At 44.4% G+C, this 24,231-nt stretch overlaps 2 protein-coding genes across 2 annotated transcripts; both read right to left on the bottom strand.

The window, feature by feature from the left end:
• Window positions 1-2,725: 2,725 nt before the first annotated feature.
• LOC306791111 (uncharacterized protein) lies at window positions 2,726-12,421 on the bottom strand (the record flags this gene model as incomplete). The annotated part of the gene is made up of 4 exons (XM_079287737.1): window positions 2,726-3,145; window positions 5,914-6,006; window positions 12,040-12,218; window positions 12,418-12,421. 4 exons carry the CDS (start codon window positions 12,419-12,421, stop codon window positions 2,726-2,728), a joined length of 696 nt encoding a protein of 231 aa, XP_079143863.1.
• A 1,730-nt stretch (window positions 12,422-14,151) lies between these two features.
• Window positions 14,152-22,658, bottom strand: LOC306791449 (uncharacterized protein). Its single transcript, XM_079288169.1, has 8 exons — window positions 22,503-22,658; window positions 18,308-18,369; window positions 17,928-17,948; window positions 17,535-17,807; window positions 16,988-17,075; window positions 16,496-16,722; window positions 15,227-15,514; window positions 14,152-14,645 (listed from the first exon to the last, which is right to left on the bottom strand). Exons 2-8 carry the CDS (start codon window positions 18,351-18,353, stop codon window positions 14,521-14,523), a joined length of 1,068 nt encoding a protein of 355 aa, XP_079144295.1. The 5' UTR covers window positions 18,354-18,369; window positions 22,503-22,658; the 3' UTR covers window positions 14,152-14,520.
• Between the last annotated feature and the right edge of the window lie 1,573 nt (window positions 22,659-24,231).

The following is a 24,231-nucleotide window of genomic DNA, read 5'->3' as shown; positions in this document are numbered from 1 at the left end:
TGCGTCTTTTCCTTCTTTAAGTGTGTAATTAAGGTGTCATTTAGAAGCTACCTGTGGTACATCTCTACCACCACCATCTGTTCTTTTTCAAACTCACACATGCTTTAGAGCTCTTTACAGTAAACACATCCACACTATGAATATCAGTTATTAGGATTAGAATATCCTCGTTGAATACATCGAGTGGTTGTAAACATTTGACCTTCCTGTACTGTATAATCGCTCTGTTACTGTTGCAGTCAAAAGTAGCGTCACTGACTTGACGGCTCGCTAAGCAGTGGAGCCCACAGTGTCACTAACCGCACTCCCTGAAGAAGTACATCCGTTTTGGAAAAACGAAAAAGCGGTTTTAGAGAAAAGCAGACAGAAAGGTCGACAATATGTGTTTTAAGGAAATAACCAGGATGTCGAACTGTTTCAGCAGAGAGAACAGGTTAAAAAGATAAAAGCCTACAGATCAGTGTCACATCACCTGGCATCGAGACAGAAGACAATGAAATCAAAGCTGTTTCTGTAAAGCCGGGTATGCTAACGCTAGTTAATGCCGTGCTAAGGTACTCTGCTAATGTTAGCGCCACAGGTTTTTACGTAGAAATGCAACATTTTGGAAACGTACATCTCCTTCCAGCCTTCCTGTGCAACGCGTGATTTTTGTTTTCCACATCCGCAAAGTGACATCACACAATGAAACCGTGCGGCAGGTTTCTGCCCTTCCGTACACATCCGACAATTTCTAAGCACACAAATGGCCGGAGAAGATGGAGAACTTTGAGAATGTCGGTTCGCTGTGAGGAGGAATGTACGAGATTCAAACGTTTTTTTGTCCCGATTCCACCTCAGCTTGTGTCCGTGCTTGCAGAAAGTACAACAGAGGCTTAACGACTGTCACTTCCAACAAACGTTTAACAATGACCAACTTGGAATACGAAAAAAATGCCTGAAAATGAGGAAAATCTGAAACGACTTCCTGAGACTCTATATGCAGCAGAGCAGAATAGGTGTTGGCCGATGTTACGGTGTGATTGGCCAGTTTGCATTCAAGGGGCGGGACCTAGCGAAGGGTCAGCTGTGTGTTGCACAGTCGTTGGGTTTGGATTCATAGAGCAGAGCAGCAAACGGAAGGAATCATCATTTTTGACTCATTGATATTAACCATTAATTCAGGATTGTGATTCTCTGAGAATGCCTTCCTCTTTACATTTCCCATCTTTCATGATCTGAAAGGAATCATGTCTCCACACACACACACACACACACACACACACACACACACACACGGTCTCATTCCGTCGGGGCTGTAGTCTGCATCGTTATCTCAGATTGATTCGACTGCTTTCCAGTCACTTCATTTTGGCAAACAACCGGGCTGCAATAATCAGAGCTCCGTCCGATAGATGGGAGCTAAGATGAAAGGAGCGCGCTTTAAATCATGCAAGTCCTTTATCTGTTCCCCCGAATAGTACTCTGTTCCATCTATGTCATCTCTTTTTTATCGCCCCTCCTCACTCCATGGTGTCTGTGAGTCGGTCCTTCCCAAAAGAGACCAAAAAAATCCAATTATGTTTGCGGGAGCTGTTCCAGAAGTCCCAGAAGTGTTGTGCAGTCCTCTCCCAATTCAATTTTTGCTCTGACAGGGCCAGTGACAAAACAAACAAAAAACAGATGAGGATAGTTTCTACAGTTGGCTGCTTGTATTCCCTGGAATTCATCATTAGCGTGAGTGAGATGAGGGGCCACGTTCCCACAGGTTTCTCCAGATGACGCCTTCAAATGTGGCAGATGTGAAACCCAAAAGATTTGAGAGAGAGTAAAGGCAACCACCGGCACTGGAACGGGAGCGGTATTCAATATTCAATCTTCAGAGCTTGTTTCAGTTTGCAGGGTTTTCCAGAAAGAACATGTCGAGGAGGTGTTTTTTGCCCCTCGTGCATATCGGTCAATGATTGCTGAGGCAAGCACTTCTGTCCGCCTCTCGGACAGAAGTGCTTGTATTGTTGATAATAGAGTCTGTGTACGGGCGGGATGAAATGCAATCACGGCGGTGTTCGTCTGATGCCGTGAGAGCAGAGAAAAGTGCTGTCAGAGGCGACACATTGAGATCCGCATCGATACCGGAGAAGCTCTTTGCTGTTAGTAGCCGTGGGGTCTTTGAATATAATGTGTGATTCTGACTGCAAAAAATTGTCAAACTCCTGTCTTTTTTTCTTCTTGCTTTTTTGAAAACCTTTTGACAGGAGGTGAAATCCTTTGATCCCATGCTGAGTGTTTTTTCTCCCTTTCGCATCGTCAGAACTTCTCTTTTTGAGCCTGTGCGTCTTCGGCCCAGTTGAAGCTCACATGCATCGAGTCTAATCTAACGTCAGCATTTTCCTGCAGACCTGAACTATGATACCTACTTTAACGTTTCATTTAAATGCATGCATTCTCCATATATGCAGGGAATTGTTTTGTTCTTCCAACACAGCTTGGTGTTGTTCTTGTACATCGAATGTGTCAGTGTGCAGTGCTTTTGATTTAGTATTGTGCATTTTGTGCAACTGACTTTTTTTTGTTTTCTTATAGGCTAAAGTGAGGTCTGAATCCAAGCATGACTATAAGGTCTATGGTGCTGTTCTAAATGCAGTGATGAAGGACTCAGTGGTGTTTGGGATATGATAGACAGAGCCAGGTTGTTGTGGGTGTCGTTGCTGTATGAACTAAAAAAAACATTCCCTGCTGGATCCTCTCAGGTGCTCTGAGCTGATTCCTCCTTCTGGCCGGCGTCTTCGCTCTCAGCCCCTCCCTCTGTCTTGGATAATTCCGACCCAGCGGTGCCCCTGGAGGCCGTTCCCGGCGACGAGTCGCCGTGCAGGCTGCCGTCCGGGGTGGCAGCAGTAAGCGAGCGCAGATTGGAGGCGGGGCTGCCACCCGCAGCGGAGTCGGGGCTTCGGCTGGCGCTGAGGTAGTCGGGGGGAGCTTCTTCGGTCATGGCTGTAGGGGAGACGGCGTTCAGGAGGGGCTTGTGGGAGGCGTAAGTCATCCCTCCGTCAGTGTCACTATCCAGTGGGAGGGCGGAGGTGGTGAACTCCACCCCGGAGTCGCTCATCTCCAGAAAATTGTCCGAGGAAAGAGTGTGGTAGCGGCCACCTTTGGACACCTCGAGGCCCTAAGGAGAAAGAAGGAGAGGAGAAGGGGCGAGTCAAAGGAGATGAAAGCCACAGGGAATATGAGATTACCAAAGGCAAGGACAAGAGGAAGTAAGAGGAGCCAGGAAAAACACAAAAAGGAGGTATTAGCAGGCGGAAAGTGAGGGGAGGCACAAGAAAAGAGAGGGATGGTACGTGAAGAGATCCCAACAGAGCAGAAGAGATGGAGGGCGGAGGTGGTGTAGGATGGGAGGAAGAGGTGGTAAAAATTGAGGTCAGGGAAAAAGTATTATGAATAATTCATGCACATGTTTCTACAACCTTATTTATAGATCCTTCCACTCCCATGTAAAATAAACACTGCTTACTTTCCATGTTACATGGAGACAAGATGCACTGCCTCTGAGAATTTTTCATGGAACTATTTTGCTGAGCTGGTCTTCTTTTGCACATTACCATACCATTACCTGTGCTCTACCCCCACTGAAGTCTTCTTTGTACTTTAACTTGGATAGCACATTGATATTTCACACATTTTACTTTCTGTGTTTGTAATAAAACTGTACTGATCTGTAGGAACCAACTTAAAGCTGCTACGAGGAACTTTCATTGTGTTTGACTTCGGTGGTCCCTGTGGTCAAAAACGTTTCCGATCACCAGACTCCTTTTAGAAAACCTCTCATTTTACTGCAGCAGGGTCTGACTATCTGCCCCTCTCAGAACCGGTTCTGGTTCTCTCGAGCCTCCATTCCCTCCAGCGGGCCCAGCAACACGGTCTGGGTCTCCAGCAGCATGGTGTCGGTGTTGGCTCCCAGCGGGGCCCGAGAAGCAGAGAGGAGAAGCTCTGATCCTGGAGCGAAGGAGGAGACGCTGCTGCTGCTGGGAGATGAGCTCTCCTGCTTCTTCCGCAGCGCCGACTGCAGGTCCAAGGCTGCTGCAAAGCTGGATCTGGGTCTGTCCACGGTGGACCGGTCTCTGCTGGAGGATCTGGGTCTGTCCACAGTGGAACGGTCTCTGCTGGAGGATCTGGGTCTGTCCACAGTGGAACGGTCTCTGCTGGAGGATCTGGGTCTGTCCACGGTGGACCGGTCTCTGCTGGAGGATCTGGGTCTGTCCACAGTGGAACGGTCTCTGCTGGAGGATCTGGGTCTGTCCACGGTGGACCGGTCTCTGCTGGAGGATCTGGGTCTGTCCACAGTGGAACGGTCTCTGCTGGAGGATCTGGGTCTGTCCACAGTGGAACGGTCTCTGCTGGAGGATCTGGGTCTGTCCACAGTGGAACGGTCTCTGCTGGAGGATCTGGGTCTGTCCACAGTGGAACGGTCTCTGCTGGAGGATCTGGGTCTGTCCACGGTGGACCGGTCTCTGCTGGAGGATCTGGGTCTGTCCACAGTGGAACGGTCTCTGCTGGAGGATCTGGGTCTGTCCACGGTGGACCGGTCTCTGCTGGAGGATCTGGGTCTGTCCACAGTGGAACGGTCTCTGCTGGAGGATCTGGGTCTGTCCACAGTGGAACGGTCTCTGCTGGAGGATCTGGGTCTGTCCACAGTGGAACGGTCTCTGCTGGAGGATCTGGGTCTGTCCACAGTGGAACGGTCTCTGCTGGAGGATCTGGGTCTGTCCACAGTGGAACGGTCTCTGCTGGAGGATCTGGGTCTGTCCACGGTGGACCGGTCTCTGCTGGAGGATCTGGGTCTGTCCACGGTGGACCGGTCTCTGCTGGAGGCCCCGCTGGAGTCTGAGCTGAAAGAGTTTCTGGTGAACCTGCATGATTTCATCTGATTTTGTCCCAATCCGACCCGTTGGCACCGATTAAGAATAACTGTATAGAAATATTTTCTTGTTTATTCATATTGTTCATTGAGAGGCATCAGTATTACACGATTACACGATTACATGATGCCTGAAGAAACTCTAATCAAACAGCTCCAACAGCTCCCTGAACCTTGACCTCTGTACTCCTGTTTATTTCACTTTCATAAAAGCTCATTAAACATTAATCTCATCTGTTCCACCGCTGAGCGTAGAGTCTTAGGTTGATTGCCTTTTAATTACACTTGGCATTGATGTGACTTCATAAGCAGCAGGTTTCTGCCAAGCAATCTAAAGCACAAGGATGGTTAATGAAGATGGTTGATTTATTTTTTTCGAATGAGGAAAACTTCCCTGATGGTATAAAGGTGTTTTGTAATCAGGTTTTAGATATTACACCATATTTTTATGATGACTGGAAGGTTTCATGAATCGTGTATGTTGACCTTTAAGCCCGATTTCCACCAAACTATTTCATAAGCTCCTTTCACACCGGACAAAAAACCCACTCATATTCATTTTCGCCTCTTTTCCAGCGCTTCCTTTGTGATCTCATCCACAAATTTTGCCCGTCTCCATCCAAGCACCGAGTTTGAAAGAGAAACAGAATTAACAGACTGCTGCGGGACTAATAAAGGATTATCTTATAAAAAAGAAGTACCCAGCGTTACAGTTCTACTCTTTACTAACCCTTTCTCCAGCGTGTTTGTGACGTTTAAAGGGACACGCTAGCGAAAAACAGAACGGCAATGGGAGAGGAGTTCATCTTCTTCTTTAAGCGGGTGTTTCAAAAACTGCATGTATGCTAATTTTGGTGGGAAAGGATAGTACAGTGATGAGTCGCATGTAGGTTTGGCTTCTTTTTAGAAATTGCCTTTTGATCATTAGTTCTATTGTTAATCACATACTTGTTTGTCGATAGTTTATTTGAGTGTGAGTTGATCTGTGGGTCACCCCTCTTGGTTCCACCACTGACCTTGATGGTGACCTCTGTGCTCTCGGTGGGCTGCTCACACACAGACTGCATCAGAGACTCCTCAGTGAACCTGCTGTAGGCATCCTGGACCACCTGCAGACCCGCACACAGACAGGAGACAGGCCTCAAACTGTGGCCACAACAATGTAATGCCCCGGCAGCTGAGCAACTAGTCATTAAATATACATAGACACTGCTAGAGAGCACACACACACACACACACACACACACGCACACAATACTAAATGCACATATAAGATACTGAAGCTTGTGTGACATGGACGAGAGACAAGCTGATTTATTTGTCTCCGTGGTCGGGCTGGAGGTTGAGAGGAAGCAGAGCCAAAAGAGGATGTAATCTTTCAAAAATGTCCGTTCCATTGAACTGCAAGAAAGACGGCATGAGGGGAGGGCAAGGATCGGTGGAGGGAAGATGCACTCGGTTGGAGGAGTAAAAGTGGGAGAGGAGGAGCGGGAAGACCAAGATGGATATGTTGAAGAAAAGCGGTAGATGGGAGGGGAGAGAGACAGGTTGGAGAGAATAATGGTCAGAGATAAAGTGAGGTCCCAGGCATTTAAAGGGCCAGTATGCAGGATTTAGGGACAGCTATTGTTTCAAACTGTCTTGAAAACAAGGAAATGCATAAACTGCAGCAGCTCCATAAGTTCAATTAAACGTTTTATCAAATCCTACAGAGATAAATCTTGCAGTTATTTTTTTATGGGTTAAATTTAACTCAACATAATGTAAAAACAACAATCTGTGTTTGTTTTTTATCACCATCTAAAGCCACACAAAACAAATGTGCTGACAACATTCTGTCTGTTAAAGAGAGACTGTCTGCTGATGAAATAAAGTATAAAATACTGAACAAAACAACTACAGGAAGCACTGGAGTTATCATCCTATGGTCAGGGAGAGAAGGTACAAATGAGAAAGTAAAATACTGCACTTAAAATGAATGAATGAGAAGGAGAAGAAAGACAAGTAACGGGAGAAAGACAGGTGGAGCTCCACAGAGAAAAGAGGTGGAGAGAGAGAGAGAGAGCGAGAGAGCGAGTGGGGGGGTACGATTGATTAGAGTTCCATGTCGGTCCCTTGGGTTCGGTCCCTGAGAGGTCGGAGACATCCTCTCACTCATGTTCCCCGTGTTCTCAGATCTATGAGGAAATCCACAACGTCTCAGTGACGTCGGGGGCAACTGCTGTCATCTCAACCTCCGCTGTCAATACACAAGCTGGCGTTAGAATCGTCCATACGCACATGAAAATTAAAAAAATAACACACATTATACTCACATACGGTGAGTGAGATACACGGGGAGTATGACCTGCTGCTTTTACATTTACTGTACACTGTTCACTCGTAGCCTACGTAGTTATAGTGACTGTTACTCCAGTTCTTTTGACTAGTAATGACATTCGTGAACGAAATGTGAGTAATGTTGTCTTTGGTGACTAGTGACAGTTGGGGATAAATGTAAAAACGGCACGCCACAGGGGAGACGTCTCAATGTCAAGTCACATGTTGATCTATTGCTATGAAGACGTGAATATGAACACATAACATCGTATCCACAGTAACTATGGTAGACAAACACAGACGGACATGGAAAAAACCACAGAGGGCACACCAACACGGGCCAGTCGTTGATTAGACAGAAGAACTAATCTACTGCACATCATGGAAGCTTTCATAAAGTTAATCACTACTGCCCTTAACACATACACCACACACACACACACACACACACAGATACTAACCTTGTAATACACACCACACAGTAAAACAACACTGAAGTAGGTAATATGTGCATGTGTGTGAATCCCCACACACAGTTTGTTAAAGATAGCAGTGAAGCTGCAGGTCAGATTGTTGATGAGTGACTGCAGGTCTGCGTCTGAGCCGCGAGAAGAAGAAAGACAGACGGAAGGAGAAGGGAGGAAAGCCAGAGCGGCAAAGCAGACGCGTGTGTGGCACACGTGACGTAAGTGTGACTTCCTCTAACATCGGTGCTCAGCTGCAGTTACACACGTCAATATCGAGGTGTAAACCATCTAAACAGGTCATTTACACTCTATTCTTAAGTTGCAAATCTTATTTTCTCAAAGCAAGTGAACAGCTCAGCTCTCCTTTCTGTTGTTTCACAACCTGCCGTGGAGCCAAGCAGGACCAGCTCTCCGACTTGCTTTAAGAAACCGAAGATTTTAGGATTAAATACTGGATTGAATTACTGAACTAAAATGCATGTGGGCACCCCGACCTGGTTCAAAACCATTTCTAAAATCCTGGGAGACGACCGAGCTCATCAAGTCAACACCGTTAGCATTAAGCACGACCATACAGTTAGCCTCCAATGCTCTTTACCGCTGATCTTGATCTTTACATCTAGCCCTCATTGAGGAAGCACATGAGTAAGAGCAGTTCCTGAGATGTTGAATTTGTCTTTTATTTCTTGAGAGACCATTCTGGTGTTCTTGCATCAACTACAAAACACGTTCACTACTGCCAATCATTTTCAAAGTATATATTTTTAGATTGATTTCATAACTTCCTGGCCGCTGCTGGTTTCGAGTCCTACGCTGTAAACTATGGAGGACGGAAGCTGAAAAATCTGAAATAAATATATAAATTAAATGTATAAAGAAAATACTGAAAGAAATACGTTTTGGGAAATAAAAAAGGGAAAATACAGAAACTAACAAAGACATGAATAAATAAATCATTTTAAAATGAATGAATGAGTTTACAATATTGTTTAAATAGATGCAAAAATAAATGAAACCATTTAAAAATGAATGAATACATTTTTTTTTTTACATTTAATGACATATTAGAGTATTCATTGAGTCATTTATTTAGTTTTTGTCAGCTTGTGTCCTCGATAGTAACCTGGTATCTACTTCATGAAAGAATTTGGAGCTAGCTGGCCCTCTGCTACATGCACAAAAATATGCCAACACATACTTATAGTCTACATACAGCTCAGTCATTTTAATAGTCTGTAAGAATCACAGAGACAGCTTGTCCCAAGCGGTGGTGCCAGATCCACTTAAGGTAATTCATTGACTTTTTGTCAAATGAGGTCTTCAATCAACTTCTGCCAGTTCATTAGGATTGATCGCAGTTTCTCCTCAGTCTGCAGGATTTTTTTGGTGTGCTGGTATCATCTCTAAAAGCACAACAACTTACGAAATACTGAACACACATTTCTGAAACTGCCACCAATGATCCTGTCACACAGCAGCAATTTGATCAAGGAACTTGTTTGCAAAAGAAAAGAAAAGCACATTTCTCGAGACACCAACGGAGGAGCAGAAAGGAAAGAGGCCAGAACACAATTCTCTCACCAAGAAGAGGCTCCGTTTGAGGCTGAGAGGGAGAAACGCAACGCACAGGCAGCAGCGTTAGCTGGGCCGCCAATCAGAGACATGGTGAGCATTGAGGCCTCGACTTTCAATCCTCTCAAATAGAACCAAGATCATTAAGACATCAGAAACTTAGCAGATATAATATTAACAACAAATACAAAGAGATATTCCCATACAACCCTGGATAAGCTATATAGTTAGATGGAATTGTAATGTTTTTTAAAAATGGTACCCTACAAATTCACAGAGTTGCTGTCTTTTTGTTGCAAACCCTAAATGTGGAGCAAACTCAAAGCAGCAACTCTGACAATAAGGAGTATTGTCCAAAAGGAAATCTGAACCACACTGTGACACAGATAGAGGGACAGGGAGGAAGAGAGAGCAGAGGCAGACAGGTAACATGAATGTGACATCACACACACAAATACTTAACCTCAAAATAAATGATCATATTGACCTGATGCTCTTTTATTTATTTTCTTACGAAGAGCTAGGTGGCGCCCGGTGTGTTGGTGGGCATTGTTTTGTGTTGTTCTGTTTTGGATGTTGGATGTCTCAACTTCTGGCTGCTGTTATTTAACTCAAGTCAAAAGTCTCCGTCCTGATTGGTTCTAGCAGACTACTTTACATCTGTCAAAGCTACGAGGAGGTCATGTGACCTGAGGACACATCGACTGTAACTGACCAAATGAGTTTTTGGATGAATTATTATTGTATTAACACAGGTTTGAACGGCCACACTCTTGTGTTATGACATCATATTGTTATGAACACGTATTAAAACACAAATACCAGCAAATTCTGACCTGTTGCCATGATTTATATCACAGAAACTGAATCCAACTTCCAGTGTAAACAGGAAGTTAAAAACTAATTTGGTCAATAGAAGTGACTACATACTCTAAAGTGAGTGTGGAATTATAATGTAAATGAGAGCTATAAATGTTATATGTTTTGCAAGAGAGTTGGATTTGGGTATGTGCAAAGTTTGATTTTGTAATTGTAAAACATTTATAATTCTCAAAACAACTCTGAACTCAAATGGAGCTTTGCAATATGACATATTGTCAAAAAGCCCTTCAGTCTCTGGGCTGTTTACGATGAGTCTTCTGCCTGTGTTGGGTTATTGATTGAACCACGAGTTTAATCTGCTTCATAGATGATGTACTGTGGATGCTGGCGAGAGAGGGCTCATCGGTCTATCTTAGCTATTTCAAAAGAGTCCAATCAATAAGTCCATCATTCATTTGGGAAACCAACACTCTGATTATTAGTTCTGCAAAGACAATATGAAGATAATTCAGTTTGAAAAATAGATTTTAAAAATAAATGAGTCCCATTTTTTATTAATTTGGCAGATTTATTTCTAAATCCAGTTACTCCATGATCTAATTAAAGCGTCATGCGATTGATCTGGACATATTTATTACCATTTGGTTGCTTGTGTTGAGCAACTATCCCTGAAGCCCGATGTTTAGGTGTTTTCTATAGTCTTCTGTTTGTAATGGGTTTTTAATTTGGTCCATAAATTCAACAGGGTTCAGCGACAACTCCTCTAAATCATCCACTCGGTCAGTTAATCTGCCGGTAATGAGCAGGTCAACAGGAGAGAGCAAAGACTCTTAATCGCAAATTGGAAAACAATCAGCAGCTTTTAGTCTTTGTCTTATTTTTGTTCTTATGCTTAGCACAATCTTTGAGGTCAGGGCCCTCGCAATTAAGTCTTAATTGTAGAGTTTTATTAAAAATGGACATTTTAAGGAGAAGAAAAATGGTAATGATGGCAACTCACAAGACATTTTGCAGTAAATCTACCATTTAGAAAAAGAAAATAAATACTCGAAAACCGGTTCAACATTACAATAAATCATGAAAACTGAGTCTTCGTGTAACAAAGCTCTATATTCTGGAAGCATTCAGTGATTTGTATTTTTAAAATAACTGTAGTTAGAAGCTTTTTCATTTGTCAACTAGGCCTTACCGATCACGTTGAAGGTACAGGTCTGTGCACATTCAAAACCCCTGATGGAGTGCTGGGACTTTCAGCGGGCCGGTGGAGCGCTGGGTCTAACATGTGTAACGACAGCAACAGAAAGTTTGCCGATACGGCGTGGAGTCCGGGCAGTACCCCGGGATCAGACACCAGTTTTACGCTCACTAAAGGTTTCTGACACTTTGGATTGAATCCAATAAACATAGTATCAAAATGTAACGTTTTACAGAACATACAGCTCCCGGTCAGTGGAACGTCAACTAAAGGTGAAGATCATAAGACAGCAGTGCTACTTCGACCGGCTCTCATAGGTTCAGCAGTTTGGGTGAATTCTGCGTCTCCTTGCTCTGCTGTTAGTTAGTAGTTGGCTTTTGGTTCATAATTGATGACTGTCCATTTCAATTGTGTGGATCTAGAGGTGAAATGCATGCAAAAATATTTAGATCGCTGATAATAGCATACTAGTGTCTCTGGAGGGCTCATGCACAACATAAACAGTAAGTGTGAGAGAAAAGACACCCGGGGAGCAGTACTAGAAATACTGATTCTGCCATGTGTGTCAGGTCCAGCACTGTAGGGGAGGAGGTGGACCGGCTGACCATCCTGACTCCCGCAGCAGGACCAGAGCCCTCCTCTGCTTTTTAAATGCACAGCTGACTCTAACACACCACATGATACAACTACTGATTTTGCCTACAGGCCAAACACAGCTCCATCACAGAGACACGAGGAGCTATGATACTGCACTAGGTGGATGTTACCTGTCTGAAAGCCTCGCCGTCTCCCTTGCCGGCATGCTGAGCGAGCAGCGTCAGCTTCTTGTTCTTCTCGTTCCTCTTGTGCATCCTGTAGATGCAGGACAGCAGGCACATCAGCAGCATGGAGGCGACCACGCTGAGCAGGGAGAGGATGGCGACAGTCAGCGGAGGCAGCTTGTGGGCTGAGGGAGAGACAAACGCAAAGGAAAATAATAATGAGACTTCTGTGACTGCAGAAAAGTTGCTTCAAACGGACTTCGCTGTGTTGCTACTCATCTTTCATCAATGTTTCTGTTTAAGACTGAATCTGTTTTTAATCAGCAAGCTGACCTGCATTAAAATGCCCCCCGGCCCCCTTCAGTATAGTTCAGAATATCTTACGCATGGCAAGCTCATATTTGGAGCTTTCTATTCTGTGTATGGACAGGTCTTTTACCAATGAGAATTAATCGAATATCATAATTATTTAAATTATTGCATTTGTCTCTTTTTTTTTTTACACGGCACAGGTCAAAGTAGAAACCGATCTGTTGCACACGGCACATAAATGTCAACATCTCCTCATTATCTCTGCCAGGCTCAAGCCTGTGGCGAGATAATGCGTTCGGTCGTGTGTGTAACTGTCTGTCTGTCCACGGATAATCTCACAGACTACTGGACCCATCAGCCTTAAATCGGTTTGTGCTCATTCATGACTGTGCGGTCAAGGACCTCTCACAGTTGCAGTGTTTCACAATTGAACTCATTTTATTGACTGTTTTGTGCCAACTTTGTCTGCCGACTCCTCACCCCTCTCAACAACTGCTTTAGCAGCAAAATGGCATTTCAATCAGCTCGGCTAAAAACAAGTCATACCAATTCATCACGTGTCGAATGCAGCTTGGTCAATGGCAGCTTCAAACACTTGTGGTGGCGCTCGGTGACGGCAGGTCAATATATGCACGTAGCGTAAAAAGATTCGTTGGGAGTGAGAACGGGTTAGCTTCATAGAGTCTGTGGCGTGAATGACGCAAATTACACGACATCAAATTCGCCTCATTCGCGTATTCAGGTGAAATTAGCGAAAGCCTATCAGCGTTGAGATGCTCCTCCTGTCATCACGGACGTCCTGCCGTTGTTGAATCACAAACTATGGAAGAAAAAAAATATTGTAGCCGTAGGTGTTCACCCAGAGCTCTACGATACCTCATATTAGTAGAGACCGGACGAAACTATGTGTATAAATGTGCAAGTATAAAACATATGGTACAAACAATGAAAACAACGCTGCCGTATTTACGCCTAGATGAGTGTTGAGCTGCTACAATGTTAGCTTAGAATCGCACGATAGACCTGAGCTCCATTGAGAAAACAAGTATTTAAAAATGGTGTTAGCTTGTCGACAACAAAACATGAATTTAGACTTTTTACAAATCAGCATCATTATGTAGTTATTTCGGCATTACTTTTATCGCAATTAAATCACAGCAAAATGATTTATTTTGTGTTCCTACAGCTGTAGTAAACAGCCGACGTGTGGCTTGCTAGACACAGTGAATACAGCTCGATAAAATCATTTATGACTAGTACCAAGTTGAACTACAAAGTTCAAATAAATGGCTCTATAAAATAAGCAACAGCGTAAGCAATAAACTCCTTCCTGTCCTACATATCATATAAAGTAATTGACACTAAGTTGTATAAAGCCTTTGGGGGGGGGGGGGGGGGGGCAATATCTCTGGTTCTGCTGCATTGATGTTAATATGGTCTATTGTCGATATTATATGAGTGCAAAGCTAAGTCAGTGGAGTTCTATTTTAAGAGATGTTTCTGATCTTTGCTCACCGACGCTCATGATCTCATTTGCTTCAGAAGGGCTCTGAATGTACATTAGCTTTGGTTGGCACACACACACACACACATGTTGGGAACGTAAAGGATTATTAATGACAACGGGGCACCACCCTGCGAACAGGGACCAATAACCAAACGATAAACTAAGTCTCATAATTAGTAGTCACTCATAATGTCAATAGTCTGCGTATGACTATACATTCAGTGACAGTGAAGGGTTAAGTTCTACTACATACAGTTTCATTACGCACATATGCACAAGTAATCACAGACGACTGCTCCTTAAAGTATAACAGAGTTTATTAAATCAAAACAGTAAATGATCAAATCAATTAATATTGCAACCAATAAACATTATCATACAATTTTATATGCCTAAACTAAAGAATGAATAAAATGGATGAGGATGTATGTAATACAAGTATGTGTGTGTGTGGGTCTGTGTGTGAAAAGAAAAGGGGGGTCTTAAACTACAGTTGAAAACTACAAAGATGGCGGCGTCGAGTGACGCAGACAAAAGGGAGGGGGAGGCTGTGTGTGTTAGAGAGGTGCCTTAAAGAACTACAGCTAAACTACCACCAGATGGCGCAGTCGAGGGACTCTGACAAAATGGCGGTGAGATTGCTGTATGTAATCACGTGTGCAGATGCATCAGGGTTTGATGAGGGAAGAAGGCCTTTGCTTCCTCGTGGCCAGCTGGAGGGGGAAAGCTGAATCTTCTGTAGCCGGGACGGAGGTCCGGGGCGAAGAGAGCGTTTGTGTGCTCCCTAGCTCGGCTGAGGTCGAAGGGAAAAAGCGTTGAGATGTGAGTTGCCGGCAGTTTTGTAGAACAGTGGTTGAACCACAGGGGTCCTGGTGCTGTCTTGGCTCTCGGCCAATGAGATTGCGGAGGTGCATTCAGGTGACTTCAGGAACCATAGTTTTTTGGGGGGGGGAAATTCACACCCTAATGTGAAATTCCTTCAGAGGAGGTTTGCTCTCATCAAACCACAATCAGGATGAAACCTTTGCTTGAAAAGTGAAGGCCTGATTCTCTTTGTTCACAGCACATGTTGAAGCCATATGGTCAGACCCCAACACACACACACACACACACACACACACACACAGGATGTGCCAGCCTCCATATATTTTATCACATGTATTATTACAGTTGCATTACTCTGACTGACTCTGCCTATGATGTAAACTCTTTCAATAAACACAATCTATAGCTGATAAAATACTTATTTCTGTTCTGTAGGAAACTGATGCAGATTCGATTTTGTAGAGCGTAGAATGCATGCTAGCTCACAGCAAAGCAAGATGGGAACTAAATACAGTACGTTGATCATTTGAATGAGTCTTCTTCTCTTACCTTCCACATCAATGTAGACATGAGCCACAGGAAACCCATCCAGGTCTGTCACTTTGAAGATACCCGAGTCGGCCTCGTGGACCTTCTTAATAGTGAGCTGTGACCCCTCCACGGTCAGCCTGCCCTCCAGCAGAGGGTCCAGCGGTGTCACCAGAACCCCCTGGTCCAGGATGACCCGGTCCCGATTGTTCGACTTGGGCCTGTAGACAATGTTAACATTGGAATGGTGCAGGTAGAGTTTTATCTTCAGGTTTTCTCCATGGGATTGGCGGATGACGTCTTGGTGCTCTGCGGAGATAAATATGAACGTGTATCATAATAGCTAGCCTGCTGTGATGCTGGTTACTCTTTGAATTAACGATAAACCTGTTGTTCCTGAATTAGAAGTGCTTTCGGAAAGCAAGAACATGGGGAAAACGTCTTCAGGATAACATGGTCTACGTCAATGGTATATGCTCCAGCTATATGCTAGCTATTCACTGTTAGCGGTGATAGCATGAACAACTAAACAAACAATTGCATCACCATCCTGCTTATCCAATGCCCATTTGTAGATACATTATTAATTTGTTCAATCTGTACCATTTTTAGCCATGTTGGTTATACTGAACTCAGCATTTAGCTGAAACCACCACTATGCCACTTAACGGCCTCAAAGAGCCTCTGGCATGGCCACACACAGTCTTGTTTACAGAGGCAGGGGCAATTCCAGGATTTTTGATATGAGCGGACCTCGGCACATAAGCCATCATATCTCAGTTGTCATTTATTATTAATATTTTGTTCCCTAACCTTCATTACAGTAAATGCGTTCTTGCTGTATTGTTTTATCTACATCCTGTTCTTTATCACTGCAGCGGTCAAGTATCCCTGCAAGCAAGTTTAACCTCATTTAAAATACATTCATAAAGCACTTATGACCTTCTCAGGTTCAGGCATCTGGAGTTCTTACAGGTAATACACTTGTGAATTCAATAATGCAGATACTTCTTCAGGGCCAAGATGAAAGTTTGCAATGTGAGAAACACAAAAAGCCAAAAAGCCCTGTCTGCAGTTTGATGACAAAGGTATAAGCAACTAGCACTGATTGGCATGGACTATGTCTTCACCTGGCGTGTCCCACTTCTCATCAAGTTAAGTACTTTGCCGACATCGACCGTGCACGTCACACTCGCAACACCAGGATGTACAGAATAACGACACCTGCACACCAGATTGATGGATCAATTGATGCTGAGAAGATGCAGCAAAGCACAGCTCTGTCCTCACCTCTGACATTCAGACAGCTCCTCCTCTGGATTTTGCCCTCGCGGTCCAGCACCGTGTAGCTGCCCTCGTCCGCCATCCTGACCACGTGCAGCATCACCCGTTTCTCCGACACGCTGAGACGCCCTGCGTATTCCTCTGCCGGCCCTGCCGTCTGGTTGTACAGCACCACTGGTGGAGGCTCTGTTGCGTGACGTATCTCAGTCTGGTTGGCATGAACCAGACTGGGCCTTGTAGGAGAAGAGAAGAAAGTAAACGTTACCTCAACTAGCACACAAGCAATCAGTGTACATCCTCTTCAACCCAATCAGCGACGTCTCAGCAGGTGTTTTACCTCTAATTGCTCATTAAAAACACCTGCCGTGACATCACTGATTGGGGGGGTGTGGTCAACATTTTTACCTTACAATGCAACAGATGCAAAGTATAAAAACAATCTCCATGCTGAACACAGATCACTGAATCGTGTTCCTGTCCATCTCTCACCGACCGTACCTGAACTCCAGGGTGATGGGGCCCTCCATGCGGTTCAGATGGATGTAGTAAGTTTCTCCGTACTTCACTATCTGCTCCGCAGTGCAGTCTGATCAACAAGACCAGAGGAAATAAAGGTCAAAGCAGGGTATTTGTGAAAGAGCCTGCAACTATGTCACGATGCGGTCAAAGTCAGTGCATAGAAATCGACTCTGTTGTTGAGCAGAGAAACAAATAGGGAAATGGTTTTGTGGTCGGTTGGATGATTCTTTAAAGGTTCTACATACGGGATTCAGATTTATAGGACGACCATGCTCTACCACTGAGCCACGGTATTTTCATAGCTTAGGGCCACTCTTCTTTTAATACATCAGAAAAAAATGAAGTTGATGATGAAGTAGGTTTGTATTTCCTTCCACGGCTCTGTATTTGTTTATTTCCTGTATTTCCGAGGTCTTGTCTACAAGTTGTTTCTCTCCCACCGAACCAAACTGTGTCGTCGGACAGACAACCTCCAGCTTTCTGACGCCGTCCACACCTCTGGATAAGACCACAGCGGACTGCTTACCCTTGACAATGAAGATGAGGTGCTTGGCTGTGTTGGGGCTGTTGGTGTTCTTGATGACGTACACCCCCTCATCCTCCTCCTGCACGTCCTCCAGCACCAGGTGGCCCAGAGAGTTGATGCTGCCCCGTGGATTCACCACCTGGCCTGCTCGCAGCAGGACCACCTCAGAGAGGTGATCGGTCCTGGATTTGAACACGACCTCACTGAGGTTCCCAGGCGGGACATCGATGTGAAGGTCCTCCCCAAAGAAGGCTGTCCTGTGCTCCTCTTTGACTGGAAGAGACAATCAAGATTCTTTATTAGATGTACGGATCTTTTCTCCTCGTGTACATATTTGGGTCATTCTTCTCAAAAAGCATTTCTCGTTATTCATCGCAGTCCAAACAAACATACCTTTCAAAGATGCTGACACAACTGTGAAGGAAAAGATAGAGAAAAGTTCAAATACATCTTTTTTTCATGTGGTCTGCTGATTTGTACAAAGATATCTGAACTAGTCAGAGTTCCTTTGTTCTTATTGGGAAAAAAAACACTTCCACATAAAGCTCGGCAGTGTTTGAAATGTAAATGCCTCGCTTAATGACAGCTAAAAATAGAAGACGAAAGCAAGTAAATGAAAAAGCTCACAAAGTAACTTCAACAGCTTCCTTTGGTATTTTCACAGAATCTACGCTAATCATTCCGCTGAAACAGATTCTGCTTTGCAGGAAGTCTGTTTCAGCCGCTCCTTTATCCCAACCTGCTCCCAAGTGACTGATTATGTTTGTGCTTACCGGTGCAGAACAGGGCGCTAAGCGCTGCAGCGCTGATTACCTTCATCTTGAATGGTCGGTCTCTGGAAAAAAAGAAAACTCACACATAATACACAAACAATTTAAAAATAAGCCCTTTGGAGCATGATTACGTCTCCAAAGATTCAAATCACGACTTTCTAAAAAGAGACATCTGCCGTAATCATTTGACTTACTTCGGGTAAAGTTGTGCTGCTAATTTGGGTGATTAAATTGAGAACAGAAAACCACCTCTGCAAAGTACCAAGCATGCCAATTTCAATCTGTGTTCTCAAGTTGAAGAGAAGATCCCTCCTGCTCTGCACCACCCCGCCCCACTAAACACCATTTCACAAATTAGCTCTTCAAATACCTAAGGGGCAGCACTGCCAGCACTCTAGAGTGGTGCCGTAATGTAAAATTACTATTGAGCCAAGTTTAAGCGGAGAGAGCCAAAGACGAGGCGAGCGCAAGAGTAGCTCTCCACGTCTCCTGCGGTGCAACGAGTCAATCAGCTCATCCACAACCACAATCCAGAGAGGGACTTCAAGCAGGAAGAAAAGAATCAAAGAGAGGGAGGAAAGAGAAACGGTGAAGTAAGGGAGGGCATACTAGAGAGAGTAGGAGACATAAATGCATACTACGAGTACGTGAACAATGAGCTGGACAGCAGCCAGCTGGCATGAGGCGACTCTGACCATTCACGACTGAGCAGTAGTAGCATGGAGTTCTATAGGTGGGATAATTAAATGGAGAGTAAGTGGGAAAGACAGAAAGTGACAGCTGGAAGGAGGAGATTTGAATGGTGTCTTCTTTAAAGGTTATCGATACAACATTCAGAGCATTAATATAGCAGCAAACAACTTGCTATGTAAAGATATAGTGGAGTGATGTCTACCTGAGCAGAGAATAAAAACGCAGGTAAATGCTGTTTGCGCTGTTAGCACCGTTAGCTGCTAGACGCCGGCTCAACCGTCGCCGTGTTGTCCGCCGCGTGGAAACAATATATATTAGCACCTTTAAGTACTCTTCTCCTTGTCGAGCCTGCTTAACTAGTTTTGAAGAGTCCACCCCGAGAAAAGGTTATCGAATGTAAAGCAGGTTTCAGTTTTACTGCAAATTGTGAAGTATGCTATATTTTCCTGTTTGTGTTCGCTGCAGCATTATGGAACAGAGTGAATCACTACATCTTTAGACTCTGAAAGAGGGGAGAATTAAAAAGCCATTGCATTTAAGCCATCTTCTTCCAATGAGAGATTAGAGTGCAAACAGGGAGAAAGCCCATCTCCTCTCACTGTGCACATCAACAGACACAAAGTCACTTCCGAATGAAGCCCAAGCATTAAAGTGGCAGGAGAACTGCTCAAGAGGCTTTCAGTCCCTGAGCAGAACAGAGTAATCAAGGCATCTTTCTCATCAGTGCCTTGTCTTCTACACAGCCATTCGCTTTTTGCATGTGTGAGCGCTGATACTAAGGACCGCTTTGATTCTTTGATGGGGAGAACTGTATTCATCGGATGAGAAAATTCGAGGTTGTTGCTGGTTATATAAAGGTCATAGTGCATATTATTGAGCAGACGCACACAGGCACATACATTTCAAAACTGGCACGAGAAAAATGTATTCAGTGAAGTGCAGTCAAGTGAGTCATGGATGGCTTACTGACAGGGTACAGGCCCAGACGCCCAGAGCGTCAGGGGCTCCCTGGCCTTCACCTACAAACTGTCAATGGGACGCGAACCAACCAGGAAGTTACTCAAAGAAACATAGAACCAAACATAGAACCAAACATAGAACCACAACAGACACAAAAAGACTAGAGTCCAAAACAACTGCAAAGAGATGCAAAACAGCTTCAAAGAGACATAATGAGACCATAAAGAGATTCACAACCACTTTGAAAAGGGCCAAAACAATTACAAAGAGACACAAATTAACTACAAAAATACACATTTTGGCTGCAAAGAGACACAAAGGAGCTACAAAGATACACAAAACGGCTACAAAGAGACACAAAATGACCACAAAGAGACCCTATACCACAGAGAGATGCGCACTACAGAGACACACAAGACACGACAAAAAGAAGCTAAACTATTATTAAGTCTTGTTCAGATGCAGGAGAGGTAGTGATGGGGCCTTTTGCATGTCTGTACCCAGGGGCCAATACAACTGAAAGCCAAATAGAGACCTTTCTTTGACACATGTCCCCCCTTACAACCCACTGCTGTCCTAATGGGGGTCACCATGAACACAACACAAATTAAGACATGACCCCTCTGGTCATGAATTTGATCAAAACTTAAGTTTTGATGATACATTTGCCAGTTGTAATACATTTAGAAACATTGCACAGTTGAGGGGAGTTGTAATTAAAGGTAACCATTCTGAATGCATCAGCTAAGAAGCCCGAGATGTTGATGTAACCTTTGGCCATTTGTAAAGGTCTGACTCTAACTGGGGGTCACTGCTCTCCTGTCTCCTGTTATGACCACCGAGATAAACCGAACCGTAGGCGGCGCAGCGCTCACTAAACGGCGTGTGACACATCGCGCAGTGGTGAGAGGTGCGGAGGTTACATCTTTCCGGCTGATCTCATCAGCCCGACATCCATCCGGACTGATGGACTTAAGAGCCTTTCCCCCCTTCATCTCTCCTCTCCCACACAAAGCAGGAGGGCGGAGCATCATGCCTCCATCCTTCTCTTGTTACAGTGTTGTCTCTCATCTTTCTGCTTCTCTCTGTCTCTGCTCCCCTATCTCTTCTTTTCTTAACGTCCTCTGGAACACTGCTCCCTTGTGCTGCCTTATCTTCCCTTTGTTGTCTCCTTTTTTTCCTCTCCATAATTATCCTTCAAACGGATTCCTATTAGGGTCAGTGTGATTGATAGGCTGGTTTGCTTTTATACTGGGCTGTTTTTGCCCGAATATTAAAAACCCACAGCTGATGGTCTCTTCATTGGGCTGTCTCTACCATCGCTGCTAACTGCTAATCCCATTAGCCTTGTTGTTCCTTAGTTTCAGGTCCTTAGACTCCAAGTTCAAACTGTATCATATTTATAATTATCCATTTTTTAAGATGAACATAGTCCCATTAAGTTAATTCAACACTAATACCTTTAAGCTGAATATACTGAGATCAATGCCCCCCCCCCCTTCTCTGCATGAAGTCCTTAAAGCCCGGAGCAGCATGCTGGTGCAGGGAAGGGTGTGTCACGACCAGCATGAAGCTAGGCTGTCCCGTTACATGGGTGCAGGATGGAAGATGGTGGAGGAGATGAGATGGGGGGGGGGGGGGGGGAGTGGATGAATGCAATGAGAGAGAGATGTTAAGGGTGTTGGATTTATCACCACAGTCAGACGCTCCAATGCGAGAGCCTGAGCATAATAATATTAGTTATTATCTCGAGAAATAGAGGATGCATTCTCCCTCTGTCTCTGCTGCCCCCCCCCCCCTGCAGACATCAGATGGGGGACGGTTTGGGCGCGTGCCGTGCCATGCCATCCAGCAGTGAGCCTACATCATGCACTTCAAGATTCAGCAAAAAAAAGTCTGCAGATATCAGGAGTTGCCCTCGTTGCTCGTTTGAGCTCATTTCGAAACGTGCTTTTCTTCTCCGTGACAAACACTTCAGCCAGCGGCTCTAATGTGTGCGTATAGCGTAGTGCATTGCGTAATCCTTTCCAACGGGACGGACCAGAAGATACCCCTCAATTCAGACGGGTTCACCCCGCACACAGGACAGGAAAACCCCCTCGGTGACACCGATTATTAGATCAGATGTGTAAATCTAGAACATGTAAATATACGGTGTTGCATTGATAGAGAGACTAGTGTGAATTTACAGAATGAACACAGACTTGTGAGAAGGAAGGAGGCCATTAGGTGCACAAACAGCGTGTGTAATGTCTCGGAGCAATGCTGGGATTCCTGTCTGAATACTGTGAATTTTGCCTGGTAATTAAAAAAAAAAAAAGTTCACCCCTTATCTTTCTCCGTTAACTGTGTTATTCTGGAGTTGCTGTTGGTTACACGCCCAAAATCAACCGTATCGTAGCGCGAGCAAATTGTCAAAACAGCAAAGGGAAAACTGCAGAATTGAACCCACTATCGCCCCGTTTGGACGAAATATTTAGGGGGGAAACACAAGACCAATTGCTGTAATATATAAGTATAATTGTACGATGATAATAATTACCTTTGTCAAGCCTTGAATCCCAAAAAATCCCCCGGACTGGGAGGGGCTCAGGAGTGGTGGTTCCTGGAGATCGCCTGTCGTTTTTTCCTCTTTATGTCGTACGTCTCATCCGCCCCATCGCCCCCAGCCCGACAACACTCTTCAATGGGGCCGGATCGGGAGCAGCTGAAGGCTTTCGGTTAATGTCGGGTTTTGTGGATCGCCAGCACTCGGGAACCTCCGGTAAGAGTCGTTCAACTCTGGCTCGGAGCCACAAGCAGCCGCTCTGCAGTGTTAATGTCAGGCGACCATTACGCGCACGACTTCTCCGAGCATCACGTTCACGTCTCGAGCAGACCGTAGTTTGAAGGGGGGAGTCCTCTGTGACTTGTAGCACACAGTTTTTTATCATTACACAGCATTACATTCGCGAGCATGTCAGCAATATCAGCAGCAGTAAACTAATTACCTCGTTCCAAATGAATCTCACCCACTCAATTCAATTCAATTCAATTCAATTCAATTGATTTTGTAGCCTAAAATCACAAATTCGCCTCAGAGGGCTTTACAATCTGTACACATGTGACATCCTCTGTCCCGGGACCCTCACATCGCAACATGAAAAACTCCCCAAAAATACATCTTTAACAGGGAGAAAAACAGGAAGAGACCTGAGAGAGAGCAACAGAGGAGGATCCTCTATCAGGATGGACAGAAGTGTGATCGATGTCATGTCTACAGAATAAACAACATAACAGAGTTACAACACATTCAATGCATATGACATAAATGATTCATGTAGAGAGGAGTAAGCATAATAGTGATGGAAACATTAGGACTACTAATAATAATGATTGTTGGGTGTTGGGCCGGACCACGGCAGGAGGCAAGACCAGGGTCCAGATATAACCACGATCCATGGAAACCTGTGAGGAGAGAAAGCACAAAGACTCCAAAGTCCACTGCCGTCAAATTTGTTGTAATGGAAAAATACTTTGTATGCCTTTGTGAAGCCCGGGTGATGCAACAGTGCAGACAGCTAGCAGCTAGCGACCTGAGACAGCACCCAACTGTCACTCAAAGTGGCCGCGCCCACAATTAAGCCTAACTTTAAGACTTCATATAATTTCAACTGGTGTGCTATATCAAAAATTCTTCCCCCAAACAGGGGTAGATTAGCAATACAATAAACGTTTTTGGTAATGTTATGGAAACGTCAGAATTCAATAAAACCTCCTCAATTACCAGGAACATGTTTATGCCCGTTTGAGGTGGTTTTTGCCTTTATCGAAAAGGAGTTGAAGCACTAAATGAATTATAGAAACGTCCCTGCCGAATAAATTCTCACGTGGTAAACCTTTACCTCACATGATAAGCTGTTTCAGCTGTCGGCGTTGTTGACATGGAAAATTTGCTCTCAATCATAGAAATGAATCTTTTATTTTTGTGTACTGCATGACAGACAAACGACAACAGCCAATGAGAAGAGTGTGTATGTCAAATGGGCATGTGTCAATGAAGTCCTTTCACTTTCGAGTGAGATCCAGTCTGAGCAGAATTAGATTCATTATTATTTCCGGTCTAGTACAGTACTGGGTATGCACGTTAGAATCACTGAACCATTCACCTCTGCTAACAGGCGTCTTCTCCAGTATTTCCATAACGTTCAAATGCTTGTCTTCATCTTTGGACAGCATGAAACATGGCCAATACATAGCACCTCCTATCATCATCAGATAGAACTGTGCCT

This window comes from Melanostigma gelatinosum (assembly GCF_949748355.1).
Source record: "Melanostigma gelatinosum genome assembly, chromosome: 17".
Classification (NCBI taxonomy): domain Eukaryota; kingdom Metazoa; phylum Chordata; class Actinopteri; order Perciformes; family Zoarcidae; genus Melanostigma; species Melanostigma gelatinosum.
The sequence above is the reverse complement of the archived record's forward strand: the minus strand, read 5'-3'. Positions and strand labels throughout refer to the sequence as shown.

Bases quoted from the DNA above. Each gene is read 5' to 3' on its own strand.
- LOC306791449 (XM_079288169.1), bottom strand. From the start codon at position 18,353: ATGAAGGTAATCAGCGCTGCAGCGCTTAGCGCCCTGTTCTGCACCG. The intron at 17,808-17,927 runs GTATGTTTGTTT...TGTCTCTTCCAG, and splicing joins TGTGTCAGCATCTTTGAAAG to TCAAAGAGGAGCACAGGACA. The intron at 14,646-15,226 runs GTAAGAGAAGAA...CTTCGACCTCAG, and splicing joins TGTCTACATTGATGTGGAAG to CCGAGCTAGGGAGCACACAA.